Here is a 12,936-nt window from a genome sequence, read left to right on the forward strand (position 1 = left end):
ACGTGGCCTTCGCCTACCTTCCTTTGCGAGGGCCAGGTTGAAGTCTCACACTAATACTACTCATTGCTCGCCTACCTTCTTACCTGCATTTTGACCACCTTGATCCGGCGTACCTGCCTTCTCTTACATGCGGGCAGATAGCGTAAATTCTTTAAGCAATTCATCACCTTTCACACATCGCCGTACCTCGCATAACTTTTCTCTATAAATCTTGTTAAAGAGGTTATATCGATAGAGTATTAATTGGATATCAAAGCGTTGAAGGAATGGTGGTTATTATAAGTGAAGGCAGGTACGCCTAATCAAGGTGGTCACAATGAAGGTACGAAAGAGAGCGAGCAATGACTGGTATTGGTAAGAGACTTCAACCTGGGCCTCGCAAAGGAAGGGGCGAGGGCCGCTGCTTATATACATGACTGAATGCAGGGCAGGCCATCGACAAAGGAGTGAGGTCTTGGCTCGCTACGCGTGCAAGTGGTCGTGTGTGTAGGTTGGGGCTTCTTTCCTTACATCCACGTTATCATACTGAAAATAACCAACGTTGTCAGCGAAGCCGTAGTCGTTGACTAGCCGAGAGATATAGAGAGCCTGGTTCTCGCCGCTGTGGGAGCCTCAAAGGTACGGCATTCCAAGTAAGTCTTATTATACGGCGCCGTCAATATCGGTGTAATGCACGAAGACCGCTGGGTAGGAAACTGTCGCGTTGGAAGTCCAAATATCGAACGAGAGATGCTTCTTGTATGGCGATGCGGGCGATGCCGTTAACCTCTCACGGAGGTCCTGTTGTTCAGCCTCAAATCTCTTTCGAATGTGCTCTCGTATGGTGTTGTGCGACGAAGGAATCAGGGCGGCTGTCTTCTCGGCATTTAGGTCCATGCAAAAATCACGAAATCCCTTGTGCTCAACGATGCTGAAAGGCAGGTTCGAGCCGAAGACTAGATCGACGAGTTTCTCTCCCATAGAGAGCCTGTGAGGCAGTAAAACATGGCTCGCGCGCTTCGTGTTGACCACTTCAAGCGTGCGTTGCCTTTTTCCTGGCTTCTCAATATCAGGCTGGGAATTGGGTAGATATAATTTGTGGTCTTTTTCCAAATGTATAGTCGCCGAGCTTGTTGACTCTGCCTTGAACAGCTTCTCGCAATAGTAGATGCCCAGTAGTATTCTCCCTCGATGACGGCGTCGTTGATAACCTGGGCGACCCAGTAGCCGTGATCACGAATCCACATGTCCTTTTTGGTGTTTTTCCTGCCCACTTTTCTGGTATAAAGGCCCTCTTGGTATTTTTATCCTCGGCCAATCCTTGACTCAATTCCTGCTACATCTTTGAGATCTACTCCCTCTTCAAGGAGCGCATCGAACTGTCTAGCTACTCGTGATAGCTTCGGACGAAGGGAAGGAGGACGATTTTCGGCGGTAGGGAGGCTTGTCGAGAGGGTCGTGACATCAACGCTGGGGGCAGGCATGTTGTCGAGGACTCGGGAGCCAAGGAAGCAGGGAAATGGCTGCAGTCGGCAGTTTGTTTACAGTGGTCGGCGATAGTTGCATTGCAGCGGCACGGCGGCACTCGAATTCAGGGCATTCGAGGATTTTCCCGGGACCAGAAAATGCAGGGTTGACCTTGGTCAGGGACTGCCCTGGTGCCAGGAAAACCCGGAAAATTGGGCCTAAAAATGGCTCAACCGATGGGAAATATTTACAAAATTTCCAATTAACCTGACCCCCAATTTAGCCAGAATTTAACTTCTGAAATAGCTTATTTGCCTGCAAATACGGTTTTTGGAGGTCAAATTGATTTGGCATTTATTTGGATTGGTGCCAGCGCTGTGTTCGCCCTGCTGTCCAGACTCCGCGCCACCGCCGGCACCAGGGTGGTTGTTTCTAGCAGGCCCGAGGAGGCTTTGAGGGAGTACTTCAAGTCTGAGTCGGTTCCTCCTCTGCTGCTCCAGGATATCACGGCAACAGAGATGTACCGTTTTGCCCACAGCAAGCTGAAGATTGGCCCCACCGACAAAGTCCTGGCACACTCGTTCGCCAAGACGATAGTCTCCAAGGCTCAGGGTGTCTTCTTATGGGTAGCCCTAGTCATCAAAACTCTGCTGGCAGATCTGGAGGCTGGCGAGCCCCTGGAAATGCTTCACCAATCCCTCGACATGTTCCCCAACGACATGGCTCAACTGTATAAGTCCATCTGGACACGCCGGAATCAGGAAACAGGGGAAGACCGAGCAGAAACCGCGCTGTATTTCTAGCTCCTCATCGACGGGAGGAAGATACTGAACACAATACCAGGCCTCTACTTTCCCCATTGGTGATGGCAGAGCCGCGGAACAGCGGATGAGGGCCAGAAGTCATGCTACAGGGGGATGACACTGTTCCATATCGCAATGGCATCCGACGATGTCTTAGCAAGGTCCCTCCTAATGCGCAGCGAGAGAGTTAGCACCGGAGCCGTGCTAGCTCAGTGCCAGGCTGTTCATCAGGCCATCACGGCCCGCCGTGCTGGAATCATCGAGGTCCATGGGGCGCAGAGGCCAGCAGGGATAGGCCCTGAGGCTCCTGTCAAATTCATCCATCGCACCGCCATTGATTTCCTCACCCAAACCGAGGAGGGTGACGAGATCCTGCGGCATAGCAAGTTGATTTCGTCAGGTTGTCTCCGTAAGGTGGTTCTTGCCAGCCTGGCAAGTAGCTGGTCATTTCGCCCTGCCGTTAACAGGCATGGAGTCTGCTATCCTGTCGTCCGGTCAGAGCTGCATAGATTCCTGGTCGGCGAGGGCCTGGCCAAGGACCAATACTCTGAAGCAGACCTGGAGCAGCTGGTCCGATACTGTCAAGAATTGGCACCCCAGGATCCTTCCCAGGCCATATGCCAAAACCTCGACATTCTGTGCTCGCTCGGACTACTGGCTGTTGGCTATGTACAAAATCAGTCTGATTGGGGGCCGACAAGATGGAAGGCCAAGACAAAGCCAGAGGAATACAGACCAAGTATTCAGCGGATGATACAGAAAACAATGTGGCCTCTCAATACGCCTCTGGACGGACTCCTCGAGAAGATATTGACCGACGCGGACGCTAAAGATCTTGGGAATATGACGGATTACCTGCGCACGATTGGGGCTGTCATGTCCAAAGCCGAGGAGCAGGGAGACAACATCACACACTTGGAACGTGAGGCTAGGTGAGGAGATGATGACCGGGATGTGGCGACGCAATGTGACCAAGCTAGGAATCCCCAAGAGCAGTTAAACGTGTTGTTAAGATGGTGACATTGCTATCTTGTCTCTCCGTCAGTCAACACACACGGCATACATCCCAAACTCGTCATCCCCTTTCAGCGCCGCCATATCTTCCTCTCTCAAACACACGGCCAAGACAATCTCGCCGCTCGGATGTCTAGGGAGAAGATAGCCTAGGCCCTCGAAGGGCTGGAACCGCGGCCTCCTCACCGCCACGGGCGGTCCCAGCCCGATGCCAAAGAAATCCAAGCCGTAGCAATCCGCCCCCGCCCCCGCCCACGAGCTGAGCATGAGGTCTCTCGGCGGGTCGATGTCCGCCCCCATGGAGACCATGCCCTTGTCTGGCGTCCGGCGCAGGAGCGCCGTCAGCGCACGCGTGTACAGTCCGACCTGCGACGTGGCCGGGTCGACGGCGGCACGCAGCTCCGAGGCCATTTCGCCCAAGGGCATGTCGGCGGTTTCTTGCGCGGCGTGCGTGAGGTACACCATAGTGTTGAGCAGGCCGGGGTATTCCCTCGGGACGCCGAGGTACCGGCGGCAGTCGACTGCGCGGCCGAGTGTCAATCGCGTTTGCGTTGTGTCCGGGTCATTTCTGAGGCGGCGAGATCGCGCGCGCGTGATGGACTGCCAGACAAATGCAGTGAGTGCGTCGTCGGTTGACACGTTCTGCAGCGTGGCAGTCTGGAGAGCAGCTGCCTTGAGGGTAGCGAGAGATTCCTCCGAGAAGGAGAAACTCGCCCAGACAGATTCCACGGAGTCGGCGCCAGAGGGCAGAGGCGACGGCTTCACCGTTTGCCGACTGAGCTGCTCGACGGGGTCTAGCTCATGGTCGCCAAGAGGTGGAATAATGCTTAAGCGATCCCGGTTCGCGAGTTCCACCTCGCCGTCCGGCAAATTCTCCTCTCGACAGGACGTGGCAAGAAGACGCATAACCTGCATCTGCCCCGCGAGATCCATGGCCTGGTGCTGGGCGACAAACGTCAGCAACAGCCCGCCATCGACGTGGCTCATTTGAACTGCAAACACAGCCGTCGGCTCATCCGGCTGCGACCCCGCCGCCCGGCCGGGGATGGTCATGTACGGCGCGACGAGGCGCTCGTCGAGCAGTTCCATGGGGAAGTTCCGTTTCTGAAGGGCCTCCATCGTCGGCGCCGACGGGTCTCCCCGGAGGTCGCGGACCACCAGCGGTGGGGTGTCCGCCCAGGGGGCGATCTTGTAGGTTCCCGAGTTGCCGGCTTCGCTGGACGGCTCGTGGACGATCTGCCCTGCGACCCATGGTACGCGCCGTGCTAGTGTCTCGAGGCCCTGGGCGAGGATGTCGGCGGCTACTTGGCGGGTCGCGTCCGCGCCGTCGCCGTCGGGCACGGAAAAGCAGAGACAGAGCTGGGTGTAGATGTTCAAGTTTGGCAGCTGTCCGATCATGTCGAGGCTGAAGGACTCCATAGAGGTGGTGGTGGTGGTGGTGGTGGTGGTGGCGGCGCTGCTTGTGATGGGTGTGGTTGTGAATTGTGGTTCGCTGCTTGTGATGGGTGTGGTTGTGAATTATGGTTCGCTGCTTGTGATGGGTGAGTTGTAAATTATCCTTCGTTGGAGTTGAGAAACCAGGATAGCGAGAGACCGTTGGGTTGTGTACCCCGCACCCCTCCTTCCTTTGGCGGGTCTGCCTGGCTAACGACTTTCATTATGATTCATCCCCTAACTTGGTGAGCTGTGAGGAGAAAGCCCAGGGGGGTTCAAGATTCATTGTTGCACAACTTCAAGACGATCGGTAATCAGTTGCAGGGGCCGGGATAACAGAGCACATGACATGACCAGGAGGAGAGATGGCAATGAACTATCTCAAAGCAGCGGAGGCGTATGCGTTGTGTAGTTTGAAACTGCTCAGGACATGCCAAGATTTATCCCCGTAATCATCACATGGCGTTTTGTTGGAAATTCACGATCTCGTCCTTATCTATGCACACCCACAAAAACAGCGCCGCGCCGTGTCATCAGCAGGGTAGACATGTCACGACAAGTGCATCTTGAGACACCAAGGGGGCCTGCCGAGTTGCCTTGGAAGAAAAAAACTTACCAAGGGTGCTTGGAACCCAGAACTGAGGCCATGTTCGGGTTACTATACACAGTCTTATTTCCCATGCCAGGGACCCGTTTTACAAACACATAGTAAAGCCCCGACATTGTGGCCGAGAAGACGATAAGGGCTTATCTTCGCACTCCGAGCTTGGGAGGAAAGATGTTGTGCGGAGACTCGAACTCGGTCTGCTTGATCACTCAAATTCATTTCAGAACGTGGAGAATCCTGCTTCTCTTTCTCACTAAAAGCATCTACCACATCATTAGGTAAGTACATACCTACTTGCCTAGCCTTTTTGCGTCCGGATATTCCTATCAGCTTCCAGTCGTTCCCCCCCTCCGATACCAAGAACCTTCCAAGCCCCCCTTCCCCCATGGAGCCCCCTCTCCCCCATGGAGCCCCCCCTCCCCCATGCAGCCCCCTCTCCCCCATGAAATTGCTCTACAGCCCGTCGCTTCCCCAGCTAGACTGGGTACTTCCTATCTGGCCACGTGTAGCAAACCGAGCTTTGATGGTGGTCCATCACGCCAACCAGTGGCGGAACTTATGATAGAGCAGCAACCAAGCCATCAACCAAGCCATCAACCAAGCCATCAACCAAGCCATCATCCAAGCCATCGAAAATTTCGAACGGCTCCCGGTTGCAGACTCCCGCTCTGTCTCCGCCATTCTAGGCTCAGCCTGGGCACCCAAAAGGTCGCAGTTGGGTGCAGCCTGAAGTTACACACACAAAGCCTCCAGCGTGAGGGTCTTCCCCAACCAAAGGGGGGACTACATAAACCAATCACCACCACCACTACCACTCACCTGCCCGGCTTTCGTTCACCCTCGACCAACCAAATATTCCGCGGGTGTACTCCTCTACATTCAGCACCAGTTAGATGGCAGCAAGGGAGGGGGTCTAAAACCCCTCCCTGCAGGTCAGATTACCTTGAGGATTTCTGTGATTTCTGCGCGTTGTGTGGCAGCCATTGCCTTCCAGTGGTTAATTAGTAAGTCAGGTGGGGGACTTTTGGAACACCCCTGCCTATGGAACAGCCCCTGAATCGGACCCCGCACAACACCACAAACTTCAATTGCCAACAACTTTGTCAATTAATTAGCTACAATGATGAAGTCTTCAGTATCGGATTTTCCTGATTCTGCTCTTTCAGAATAACTAAGGTCCTCTCTGCCAGCCTCTCTCTGTGAGGCACGAACCTCCTCAATTCCAGCGAACTGCGTATTAGGGTCGACTTGGACCTTCCTTCTCTTTCGGCCTCTTGTGCGTTCTAGGCTTTTTTCTGCAGCCTCCAATTGATGCGCCGTATTGGCTAGTTGGAAAACCACGTAATCGAAGGCTTTTGCGGCCTTGCGTATGAAAATTCGGTCGTTGGCAGTCCGTTTCTGGCCGGCTAGAAAAACCTGCCCCTGAATACGGAAATCCTTCGGCTTTTTAGGGGTAAACCATATAGGCCGGCCCTCCGAATCCTTATTTAGAATGGGGTTATGGACCTCTTGAAGGTCTATAGAAACCGTAGAGGTCAGTTGACCAACGTCGCCGTTAGAATTCTTAATAACAAGGCCGTTGCTTAGGGGCTTCCTGAGGCTGACCGGCCAGAGGCCTGTAGCTTTCCAGCCGGCTTTGATATTAGATTCAGTCATTCCATAGACCCTGGCTTGCCGGTAGCATTCTAGGAAGGCCTTCTTTTCAGCAACAGTGCCTTCGTCGAAGCCGGAAACAACCTCGTTATGCTTGGCTCTGTACCGGGCTTTTAGAGGGCCGAAAACCGATAAATCCAGGGGCTGGAGAACGTGGGAGGTGTGGGCTGGTAGAAATAACAATTGTACGTTATTAGAAAAGGCTAGCCACATGAATTCTTCGGTGGTATGACTACCGTGGCCATCTAAAATAAGGAGGCGCTTCTCCGAGGGGGTAGCTGGCCGAGTCTCTGGAAGAAAGATATTGCGGAGCCATGCGACGGCAGTATCATCGTCAGACCAGCCGTTTTCAGTGGGTTTCCACTTCCAGCCCTTAAATGGCTGTAAATCGCGTGGATACCATTGTTGTTGAAGGCTTCCACCTTTGAAAATGACGACTGGGTTCAAATACCGGCCGTCAGCGGAAATACATTCGATAATCGAGGTCCAAATTCGGTCTCCTTTCTTCTTTTTCTGGAATTTCTTTCTTTCCTTAGATCCAACAACCAGGCCGTTATCTCCAATGCTAGAAGCAATGCCAGTTTCATCCATATTATACCTATGCTTGGCTGGAATAGCCTCCACGCCTGGAGGCTTCAAATAGTCAAACCAAGGCCGGATAACGGCCTCACAGGCTCGATTAGCACGGTTTGCATGGATTCTCCGAGGCCTAATTGTAGAAATAGATGGATTTCTAGCCAAAAAACCGGCTAGTCCAGCGTTTTCCGAGGGTCTCGTTATCTTCGAGCATTCTTCTAGCTAGTTTCCGAATTTGGGCGTGGGTTGGAGGGTGACCGAGCGACCCTTGGAATAGAATCCATTCGGTTAAGCGTTCTTCCATAGCCGGAGAAAGCTTTTGATTAAGAATTTGGGCCTTGAAGGCTGGCTCGGAACCACGAACCCGATTAAAGAGAGTAGTAGGGGGGATGCCGTGATTTTCAGCAGAGCTACAGAGTAAGCCGGTTTCTGCATACTCTGCCAGCGCATTCTGCAAATCCAACTGAGTATATCGCTTCATATTTCATTTCTTAATTGAATGGAGAAAAGAAGATAAGTATTGAAGCAGAATTGGTTGAGTTGCAAGCGATTGAAATAGGTGAGTTGGGTGGCGAGCGGCAAGTCCTTGATGACAAACCTTGTTCCAAATCCAGGGGTGTTCCATAAGCAGACCACCTGACTTACCCGAACAAAGGGGGAGAAAGAGTAAGGGATGGAATCGTGAAATTAGAGGGTAGGCAGAACTCAAACCGGGCTACACGGCAAACCCGAATTCGCTCCCAAGCTAGGGAGGAAGTTTCATGGCGAGAGCGGAGTGGTTGGCGTGCCGCTGTATCTTGAGGTGGGCGGCAGCAGGGCTTATGAACAATTCCCCTTGCTTCGTCATCGACACAATAAGAAAAGGAAGAGAAAAAGGAAGATAAGACGAGCAGCAAGTGGGGGGAAAGCCCAACAGAGGGACTTGCAAGGCCAGGAGGTGAAGATGGATTCTTGGGGGGTCGAGAAACAAGTGGCAAGTGGGGGCGCGCAATCCAACCTAAAATCTCAACGTCAAAGCCCTCGCCGACGGGTGAGCTTCAAACAAGCTGGTATGCACGTCTTATATAAGTATGGAGATATGTAGGTATGGAGATATATAGGTATAGAGATATATAGTTATGGAGATATATAGTTATGGAAACAGGAGCAAGAGACTGCGGGCACGAGCGACTTCCTAGTCACGTGCAGTGCAATCCATCGTCCAGACCTTCTACCTCTCCTGCTGGTGGCTGCTTGAGCCGTCTGTTGGCGGCGTTGAAACCTCTGCGTGCATGGAACCAAGGCAGGTGGCATAAGCTGAGATTCTGGAACAAACCCTGTCAGCTTGTGTCACGCAAAACAAGCTGGGTACAGAGGCCTGGTGCCGTGGCAGGCTGTTTGACGCGGTATTGGAATTCCACACTGTAGACTGACTAGTCAGGCCACACTTTTGTCTAGGTCCATCGGTGAATGGTGGGTGTGCACACTTCAGTCGGTTGGAGGGCGGAGGAGGCGAGGACCTGTCACGCGATCATGCCGCATGTCTCATTCTCATAAATCCCGTCTCGGAGACAATGGGCAAATGAGACTCAAGAGCAAGACTATTATTATCTGCGGCTTGGTCTTGGCATTTTGATGTCTGCATGTGGCCCAGGCTTTCGGATGTGGCTCGTATAGACTGCCGACATCGGTGCCTGGCACGTCGGCCCCGATGCTGGGCGATGATTAAGACCCAAGGGGCGGCGGCAGCAGGTGCCGTGCCACAGTCGTGTTGGTTGGGGACCGTCCAGGTAACTTGGAAAAGCGGTTCAAAGTCCCAGGAAAGGCATATCTTCCCCGCAGCGAAACACGAGGCGCCATCATTCCCCAAACAACGCTGCCGCCTCGCCGCGTCATTGCAGCTTAGGGGGGGGCATTCGACACCAATACTACCCTCGCATGCTTATCCGAACGCCGAATACGGGTTAGGTGAAAGCAAACATGTCGTTGATGGGTGTCACACAAAACGCCAAATCTCACCCAAAACGGCTGAGAGATGCAATCATGTGGAACACCGGCAGTCCTCTCTCCGTCGCGCATCAGACGGGGCTCCACCATGCTCTTGTTCGACAATAGCACAGGAAATGAGAGGCGGTGGCGTAATGAACGTCTGAGCTCATACCTAACGACCGTCGTAGATGAGAACCGGTTGATATGATAATGAAACGATGACGGTTCTCGGGTTTGGTTTCAGGGAGTCTGACATGTGCTGTTGATGCACGCCGTGGGCGGTGGACCGCGAACGGGTCCCGCTGTTGCCCCAGAGACACATCACCTGTTTAGCTCACTGTTCTCATTTCACTGTGCTCATTGAAAGTGCCCATCAGCTCTGACACGGTCTGCGGCGTGGTTCCCTCAACTCGCCTCACTCTCAGCTTAGAAGTTAGTCCGGATACGAGGCAGAGCGGCGCCGGTGAAGTGACAGAATGTGATGATCAGCTCCAACTCGTGGGCCGCTGGCCTTGTCAGGGGCGTTGGTATCACTATCTCGCCTCATTCTGGGTGGAGATCCCAACACGAGTCGGTGCTGACGAGGGTAATGCTGATGGCGGTTGGTGGTTCGCGGTAAGTTGGCCTCCAGCTCGCCACCGAGCACCTCAGAACAGCTTCACTGCGGCGGTCGTATTGCACTCTCGTACTTGGATTCGCGACGATCACTATTTAATCATGACTCTCCGGACACCTTAAAGCCGTCTCTGTTTTCATCATCACCATCACCATCACCATCACCATCACCATCACCATCACCATCACCATCACCATCACCATTACCATTACAATCACCATCAACATCACCAGCACCATCAAACAGACAACCCCAACCCTTCCAACCACCCAAAACAACAAGCAAACCACACGCTACCATGACTGCCGTCAGCGTTGCCATGAACGAGATCAAGGTGGCCCAGTTCACCAAGGAGGACAACGCGCAGAGCGGGCTGCACGGGTGCTCGGTGATCGGCATCACCTTCAAGGGGGACCTGCCCACCAAGTGGGCCCTGTTCACCGTAATCGAGGGGGCGAAGCTGGGCGACACGGTGACGGAGGGGCCGGCGCAGATTAGCAAGATCCGCACGATTCTGGACAAGGCCATCGCGACGCACGGCGGGCTCGTCGACATCCACTACGTCTACGCCGAGCAGAACACCGGCACCGCCGAGATGCACGCCGCCGGTAACACGATGGTCCGCGCCTTCCTGCAGCCCTACGCCACCACCTACGGCATCACCCTCAAGCAGAAGAAATACAAGAACAAGAGCAACGGCCTGCCCGTCACCGTCTTGTACTTCCCCGGATATGTCGCCACGACCGAGGGCCCCGTCTCTGTTATCTAATTAACGACGACACCAAGGAACCCGTGGTTGAGCATAGGCCGTCACCGCTGGTCGGTTGGGCCCCGAGGGGTGATGACGAAGAGTTTGGGTAGGTCCGAGTTGGACGCGGTGAGTCCGAGTTGGACGCGGCGAGTCGGAGTTGGACGCGGTGAGAGCAGCTGGTCTGTGTATATACATCTGCGGCCGAGCAGTTCTCGAGCATGTTTACCCCGTGTGTGCGGTTGCTGCGGCACCGGCTGGCCCGGTTCCACGTAATGAAGATATAGACCACTAGACGATGGTAATGCAGGTATCTGGCATTAGGATACAACGAATCTCGCAATTGCCTCAGAAAACCCCCGCTAAGCTGGACGCGAGCAGGTCGAGCCGTATGGGAAAGTAATTACCGTATTTACATCGCTCCCCCTTTTCTTCCCGTATCTGTCATCCCGTCCCCATATCTGAAATCACCAGGAAAGTGGAGACTCCAACGCTTTGATTCTGCCCTTTGGCGGTTTAAATATTTCCTTCGGGTCTGCCTGTCCTTCCCTCCTTTCCTTCCTTTCCTACCATGCCTCCTCTCTTCATCTCGCAACGACAGCATCGCGCACTCCGAGGTTCGGTAAATTCTCTCTCGCTGCATCATCATCTGTCGCCAAAACCACGTCGCCTTTCTTCCACATCTTTTGCCCTTTCTCAATTCTGCTCCAGATTCAGTCAGCTCTAGCGCATCATGTCTGGACCCCGCCCCCCCAGAAACGCGCCCGCCGCGAAGAAGAACTTTCCCATTTTCGACGGCGCTCGCAATAAAACTCGGTCCCTGCCGCCATCCATTCCCCCGAACTTGTCGCAGATGTCGCTCTCCGACGACGAGGAGCCCGATTCCCTGGTCAAATTGGAGACGGTGGATTGTGGCGGAGGCTTGGCCTTTCCCTGCTTCGGCTGCCTATATAGTATCACGATCAACGACGTTAGTTGTGAGAAGTCGGAATTGGCGGGTGCCTGCAAGCGCTGCGCTCGTCTTCGCAGGGCATGTAACGACATGCCTACTGCGCTGAAACCGCTCTATATCGACTTGTATGGCCCCCGTGCTATCAAAATTGGTACCCCTGTTGCTGACCGAGGCTTTCTGTTTAGTTTTATGGTGACCCAGAAGCAGAGACTGCTGACGCCTCGCAACGACGCACAATCGCCATCGCCGGCGTGTCGCGATGCCTACACTGCTCTTCGTAATTCCCTAGATAAATACTCGAACACGCCAGTTTCAACCTATATTAAGCCGACCTTGGACTCGTTTGTGCAAGTCCTTCCCCAGCCGAAGTCCCTGCTCCCCAGTACGAGTTCTCGCGACGCGCTTGGCCTCCGTCGCGGCACGCTTGGCTTCCGCGATGCACCCCCGCCGCCGCCACCACCACCGACCCAAGTTCCCCCCCTTGCTTTCCGTGCGGCCACCGATTCTACCGACAAGGTGGGCAATTCCACTGGCAGCGCCAGCCCTGCTGCTCCGACCGCAGAAGTGGCCGAGCTTACCCGGAAGGTAGCTTTCTTGTCACGTCAGGTGTCAAAGCAGGACCGCCAGATCGGGCGCCTGATAAAGGTGCTAAAGTATAACGGAATTAATACCTCGGAGGATGAGGAGGATGAAGTGGACGGTGGAGGACATGCGGGAAAGGGAAATAAGAGAAAGACGGCGGGGGGTTAAGCGGTAATAATGTAACTAAGGTCCTGGGGTTGGCGGTGTAAGGCCATCTATAATTTTGGATGCCCCCGTCTAGGACTGATCTAAGTTAATTAATAAACCTCTTTCTACTACAATTGTGTTCGTAGTCCCGAACCTAGAAGAGCTATGTAACGACCTTTCTATCTTACGAAAGTGATGGATAGTGAAGCGGTCAAAAGGCACCACAACACAACAACCACAAAAGCAGCACCAAGACGAGTCGTAGGCGAGCTTCAAATAGTGAAGGTACAGAGTTCCTAGGCGAGCTTCACAGAGTAAAGGTACAGAGTTCCATAGCCAGGGGAGGTCAAAATAGCAAGGAAAAGGCACTAGTACGTGCATGCACTGGTC

General features: G+C 53.7%; 4 protein-coding genes across 4 annotated transcripts; 2 read left to right on the top strand and 2 right to left on the bottom strand.

The window, feature by feature from the left end:
* Positions 1-2,453: 2,453 nt before the first annotated feature.
* Positions 2,454-4,682, bottom strand: B0T26DRAFT_675852 (transferase family-domain-containing protein; the record flags this gene model as incomplete). Its single annotated transcript, XM_060439891.1, has 3 exons — positions 2,454-2,621; positions 3,165-3,225; positions 3,313-4,682. The coding sequence occupies 3 exons, from the start codon at positions 4,680-4,682 to the stop codon at positions 2,454-2,456; spliced, it is 1,599 nt and encodes a 532-aa protein (XP_060296362.1).
* A 5,614-nt stretch (positions 4,683-10,296) lies between these two features.
* B0T26DRAFT_802665 (uncharacterized protein) lies at positions 10,297-11,176 on the top strand. The gene has a single exon (XM_060447059.1). It carries the CDS (start codon positions 10,416-10,418, stop codon positions 10,884-10,886), a length of 471 nt encoding a protein of 156 aa, XP_060296363.1. The 5' UTR covers positions 10,297-10,415; the 3' UTR covers positions 10,887-11,176.
* B0T26DRAFT_710270 (uncharacterized protein) lies at positions 10,488-11,176 on the bottom strand (the record flags this gene model as incomplete). The annotated part of the gene is made up of 1 exon (XM_060441972.1): positions 10,488-11,176. A coding segment is annotated over exon 1 (206 nt), but the record flags the coding sequence as incomplete, so codon positions are not given.
* A 731-nt stretch (positions 11,177-11,907) lies between these two features.
* On the top strand, positions 11,908-12,567 carry B0T26DRAFT_675854 (uncharacterized protein; the record flags this gene model as incomplete). Its single annotated transcript, XM_060439892.1, has 2 exons — positions 11,908-12,094; positions 12,128-12,567. The coding sequence occupies 2 exons, from the start codon at positions 11,908-11,910 to the stop codon at positions 12,565-12,567; spliced, it is 627 nt and encodes a 208-aa protein (XP_060296365.1).
* Between the last annotated feature and the right edge of the window lie 369 nt (positions 12,568-12,936).

This window comes from Lasiosphaeria miniovina, assembly GCF_030549165.1.
Source record: "Lasiosphaeria miniovina strain SMH2392-1A chromosome Unknown B0T26scaffold_4, whole genome shotgun sequence".
In the NCBI taxonomy this organism is placed as follows: Eukaryota; Fungi; Ascomycota; class Sordariomycetes; order Sordariales; family Lasiosphaeriaceae; genus Lasiosphaeria; species Lasiosphaeria miniovina.

Coding starts and splice junctions, on each gene's coding strand:
- B0T26DRAFT_802665 (XM_060447059.1), top strand. CDS start 10,416: ATGACTGCCGTCAGCGTTGCCATGAACGAGATCAAGGTGGCCCAGTTC.